The 5,801-nt window shown below is 37.5% G+C and overlaps 1 protein-coding gene across 2 annotated transcripts; it reads left to right on the top strand.

The window, feature by feature from the left end:
• Positions 1 to 909: 909 nt before the first annotated feature.
• Positions 910 to 5,300, top strand: LOC111799137. 2 transcript variants are annotated; one of them, XM_023682551.1, is made up of 6 exons: positions 910 to 1,139; positions 3,195 to 3,279; positions 3,600 to 3,713; positions 3,836 to 3,937; positions 4,968 to 5,036; positions 5,075 to 5,300. In XM_023682551.1, the coding sequence occupies exons 1-5, from the start codon at positions 1,057 to 1,059 to the stop codon at positions 5,010 to 5,012; spliced, it is 429 nt and encodes a 142-aa protein (XP_023538319.1). In that variant the 5' UTR covers positions 910 to 1,056; the 3' UTR covers positions 5,013 to 5,036; positions 5,075 to 5,300. The 2 variants fall into 2 exon arrangements, with proteins under 2 accessions (XP_023538319.1, XP_023538320.1); XM_023682552.1 differs by having other exon boundaries at positions 911 to 1,139; positions 3,179 to 3,279; positions 4,968 to 5,300.
• The last annotated feature ends 501 nt before the right edge of the window (positions 5,301 to 5,801 follow it).

Here is a 5,801-nt window from a genome sequence, read left to right as displayed (position 1 = left end):
AAAAAAAAAAAAAAAAATATATATATATATATATATATATATATATATAATACATTTAATTTTTTTTTAGAAACTTAATAAATACCTACCTACTTTTAATTTTTTTAATTTTTTTTTTTTAAATACACTTACCAACTAGATAGTACCATGTTTAAAAAATACTCATAAAGTTTAGTCATATCCCCTATAGTACATTTTGAGGCATTTTTGCCTAAGCGGGTGTAGATGTGATTTTGGTGAACGGTCATACACACCCCCGTATTGACTCGATATGAAATGGTAAAAGTCTATCTAAGATGAAAGCATGAAAAAGAGGTTTGGAATGTGTATGCAACCATAGACAACACGTCTTGGACAATCATGAGCGTGTCATCATCTCCCACTCAATTGGTTGACGTCCCTGTCAACCGACTCGAATAAGCAAGATTGGGACATCTATCATGCAGCCATAAGCAATATGCTTTGGACAAGCATGATCGTGACATCCTCTCTGTCAATCGACTCAGACAAGCAAGATTGAGATGGACATCTATCATGCAACCATAGACAACATACTTTGGACAAGCATGACCGTGACATCCTCCCTCACTCAATTGGTTGACGTTCCTGTCAACTGACTGAAACAAGCAAGACTGGGACATCTATCATGCAGCATTTAAAACTTTTTTTCCTTTCCATATTAGACTGGAATCGGGATTAGAGGCTCGAGCATACGAGTTTAAAGTATTTTGAGATTTTTTATTATTAAAAGGTTTAAAAAATTAAGGATATTTTTAAAATAAAATATAAAATAAAAGGTGTATTTTATTAATTCATTATTTAAAACTTTTTTATCCTTTCCATATTAGGGCGTTGAGACAAGTCAAAATCCCAATCAGATAGATACGAATGGATCAAAACAAGCTCTGTTTCAGCGATGAGAGCCACTACAAAACCGTCCCTCTCTGCAAGATAAGTGTGGATGTGGCCAACTGAAATCTGTTACTAAATCCATATAAGAATGCTTTACTTCACCAATAGATAAGGGTTCTTGTGAAGAAGCGTTGGATTTAGAAGATGGCTTCCACTGCGCTGATTCTCCCCATCCATGGAGGAAACCTCTCTTTCCGCCATACCCACCCTTCTGCAACATTTTCCAGGTAATTTCACCTTCTTCCTCGAATACCTGTTTATCTCATGCGATTCTATTAGTATAATCGGATGTTCTAAGAGATTAAGAGATGATTGACTGTTTTCTTGCGCCGATCGGCGGTGTATCTCCTTGTTTTTCTTCTTTATTAGGTTTGAATTTCTTTGTTGAATTGGGGCTTTGTGTCTAGACTTCGTATGTTGTAGATGGCTTCTGTAAAACTTTACAAGCTACAGAGTGATAAATAAAAGCTTCTATTTTCTTCCTTTGGGTTGATTAGAGTTGGAACTGCTGTTTGATGATAAGTGCCAAGATTTTGCAAAGCTAGAGGTCCTTCTAAGATCTTTGCAAAATTTTACAAATAAAGCCAACTTTAATGATTCCAACCAAGGGCTCCTTTAAGTACGTGCAATTGATTAGTGGTTGGATTCATATCCGTCGACGTCTTAGAATTTGTGTGTATCACGTTCTGGATATTAGTTAAGACAATTAGATTTGGCTCGTTCTGATTAGGTCGTTATGCTGTGAGAAGTTTGGTGCGTACTTTCATGAGTTAGCGACCTGGCTTAATGCTTAAGCTTCTTGAATATATGGTATTTTCTCTCTATATATGTATGGTTGTGAAGTTTTCTGTTTAATAACCGGGTGATGGAGCTTCACTCCTTGCCATGAAAACTTGCTCCGGCCAAAAACAATGGTTTTGAGTTCTTAAGTAAGTTTTAGCCCTAGGGATGCAAATCCAAAACCTTGGAGGGTATGTCTAAATAGGGAAATTTTTTGGTACTACGGGAATATGGATACTCATGTTTGAAACATGCTTACTTGTTATGACGTTTTCCATTCAATTTTGATCTCATTGAATTGAGTTCATATTTCATATAGGATCAAATACTAGTCACCAAGAAGCATATATAAAAGAACTAAATTAGTGTTAAAAACCATTATAGCTAGCTTGGTGGTCTCCTGTTGTGGTTCTTCACAGCTCTGTCTTACTGTAACCCTTTCTTTATTCATTTACTTCGTGCTCCTCCTTTTTCTCTTTGTATATTTGTATTTGTAACAGTCCAAGTCCAAGCCCATCGCTAGCAGATATTGTCCTCTTTGGACTTTCCCTTTCGAGTTTCCCCTCAAGGTTTTTAAAATGCGTTTGTTAGGGATTCGAGCTTCCCTTCAAAGTTTTTAAAATGCGTCTAATAGGGAGAGGTTTCCAGACACTTATAAGGAATGCTTCGTTCTCCTCTCCCATCGATGTGGGGATCTCAAAATTCACCCTAGTGTCCTCACTGGTACACTACCAGGTGTCTAGCTCTGATACCATTTGTAACAGCCCAAACCCATCGATAGTAGATATTGTCCTTTTTGGGTTTTCCTTCCTGGGCTTCCCCTCGAGGTTTTAAAATGGGAGAGGTTTCCACACCCATATAAGGAATGTTTTGTTCTCCTCTCTAATCAATGTGGGATCTCACAATATTCCTTCCGTAAAAGGATCCCTTTTGTTCTCTAGCTGGTGGTTATAAATTTAGCATATTGATGAAGGCTCTCCAGAATTTCGAGCTGAACTCACACATGTCCTACACTATTCTTGGTGAAAAAGATGAGGGACTTTCCTTAAATTTTTTCTTATAGCTAAGACCTATATAGGCAATGAAATGAGTTCTAAACTACTGTCTCATTTACTTTTGAGCCACGTCTCCAAAAATATGCCTATTAATATTTACTAGATGTTCCAAATTATAGCCTTAAAGCTGAATTTATATATGTTTTGCTCCTCTGTTAGTTGATGACTAGCAAAAGAACTTAAACAGTTGGATACAATTTTCTACCCATTACATGGTGCATGTTATTGTAGTAATAGTTTCAGTCATTGGAAATGTTAGCACTCTACTTTTTGAAATATTATTTGACAAATAGTTAGAATCCAAGACCTAGAAAGGAAATGAAACAGTATTCAACAATTTTTCCCCATCTTGATCCTTTACTTTGGGTGTATTCTTTTTAATCACGAAACAGTATTTTTTTCTCTGCTAATTGATACATCATTCTTGATAGTTTCTTTTCCTTCCAGGTGGGGTTGGAATAGGGATCAAGACGTCGGAAAGAGTACACACAGAACGAGGGGTCAAGCATTCCGAATTTTGGCTAACCCTAATGTACGCTTCAACTCAAGGCTTCTGCATGTTTAATGGCAATATATTTGGTTTGAATATGGTCAAAGATTTTGTAGGTATGTTATTAGAAATTAATTAGTGGATGCATATATTCAGAGAATTCACACCTGCCCCCATTCGGATTTGAATAGAACCAATCTTTCAGCATCTCTTATGATTGAAATGAATTTGATTGTGTTGTCTGTCTGATCCATCATTATTATCTTGATTGGTTTTGGTTTTGTTCTCTCAATGAAAACCATATTCTAAGTTGTTTATGGCCTTTTGTTCTGCAACAAACACATATCATGTCAATTGTTTAGGTCTCTCCCGGGAAAGATAACTTAATTAAGCAAGTGATTATGGTTGATCCTTTGGAAGCCAAACGTTTGGCTGCAAAAGAAATGGAAAAAATCAAAGCAAAAGAGAAGTTCAAGGTATGGGAAGCGATCATCAGTGATGCAAAACTTATTTAATAAACCATATGGATAGTTTCTCCAAATTCTTTTTAGAGAAGAGTGAATGGCTATTCAGATAATGTTGTGAAATGTGATTGCAGAGGCGACGTCAAATAGAAGCGATAAATGGAGCGTGGGCAATGATCGGTTTGACAGCAGGGCTCATCGTTGAAGGTCAAACTGGAAAAGGCATTCTAGCACAGGTGAGAAGTTAAAGCGTTTTACGTTCTTTTATATTCGTGCCATTTCTGTAACATTCTTTTGAACAAACTGATTGGTTTAGAACATTTGTTTATTCCCATATGCTTCAGAGTGATAGCTTAAGAAAGTTACTACGAGCGGTTCTTTAACTGCTTGCTAAATACAACAAGAACTCATGGGTTCGGCCGCTTCATTTAGATAGGTTATTAACTACCAAATTTTATAAGGTTAGAACGTAGTTAGTGAGCGAACGAACTTGATTTTTACGAAGAAAGATACTAAAATAAAAATGAAAATATAATGATATGGGACCTTACAGTACAGACACGAGACGACCAACCTAAACATAGTTAGGTGGATAAAAAGTAACAGATCTTTCTTCCTATTAAGTTTTTGTTTTTGGTATTTTGTGAGGTGTTTGGCTTGAGAGAAACAACGTGTAACGACCCAGGCCTACCGCTAGCAGATATTGTCCTCTTTGGGCTTTCCTTTCGGGCTTCCCCTCAAGGCTTTAAAAAGCGTCTGTTAGGAGAAGGTTTCCACACCCTTATAAATGGTGTTTGGTTCTCCTCTCCAACCAATGTGGGACATCACAATCCACCCCCCTTCGGGGCCCAGCGTCCTTGCTGGTACTCGTTCCTTTCTCCAATCAATGTGGGACCGCCACCAAATCCACCCTCCTTCGGGGTCCAGCATCCTTACTGGCACACTGCCTCGTGTCTACCCCCCTTCGGGAAACAACCTCTCGTTGGCACATAATCTGGTGTCTAGCTCTGATACCATTTTTAGAGTAGAGAGGTCGTGTGGCGAGGGCCGAGAGGAGGTGAGGTTTAATGGCTCATTGTGAGCTTCGGTCGCTTAGCTTTCCTTTAGTTATGATCTTGGTTTGATTTTGTTGGATTCGAGTCCTTTTCGATAGCCTCTTCTGTCGAGCTTGTTTTTTTATATGCACTTGTCGTTTTTTCGATGAAACTTTAGTTTTTTACCGAACGAAAGCCTCTTACTCAATGTTGTTTTTCACTTATTTTCCAGTTGGCCGGCTACTTGGCCGCGGTTGTGAACTTCTTTGTACGGTAGACATCTTCAAGGGCAAAAGGACTTCTCCTTTGAATGGAAGAGTTATTCTTGTCTCGACCATCGAAAGTTTGGTATGTTAAATATTTTCGAGCTAAGTCCTATTGTTTGTTCATCGTTTTATACCTAAAGAAAAGGATGTTTCCATCCTAAGAAACTGAAGTCTGATTCTTCCTTCTTTTCAAGACTGATTTCTTCACATTTCATGTACAAAATTGGCATTTGACTGTGAAACAGTGTATTGAGATGGTTTGTTGCAATCGATATCTTACCATAACTCTCCTAATTCTGTATTTCTTGGGTAAGGAATTCTTTTGATCCCCAACTTCCATGTAAGTTACCTTTTAATCTTTTAAGTTCGTGTTAGGAACATGGATGTCCATGAGTTGGACTCGGTCAGGTTGATCAAACGGACCCACCCAGAAGGTAATTTTAATGTGGCCAACATTTTTTAGGCTCAACTCAATTATTTAGATTGTAAATTTTTTAACCCAACTAGTCCAGTTCAGTCAAAGCCAACCATGACATTTCATGCATATGACCCTATTGTTGGAGTCGTATAACATGTATTATGACTGTTGAGATCTTATGTCATACTTTCTTTTCTGCGGATGGTTAGATGTGCGGATGGTTAGATGCATAGAACTTCTCTACACATGGTCAAAACAAAGTATGTGCATGTGGGCCAACTAGATTTGTTTGTTAACATACTCCTAGGTCAGTATTGAAAGCGCACACTCATATAGTAAAAAATCAATGAAAAAGAAACAAATGCAAATGTGTAACTATCCT

Source organism: Cucurbita pepo, chromosome LG07 (genome assembly GCF_002806865.2).
Source record: "Cucurbita pepo subsp. pepo cultivar mu-cu-16 chromosome LG07, ASM280686v2, whole genome shotgun sequence".
Classification (NCBI taxonomy): Eukaryota; Viridiplantae; Streptophyta; class Magnoliopsida; order Cucurbitales; family Cucurbitaceae; genus Cucurbita; species Cucurbita pepo.
The sequence above is the reverse complement of the archived record's forward strand: the minus strand, read 5'-3'. Positions and strand labels throughout refer to the sequence as shown.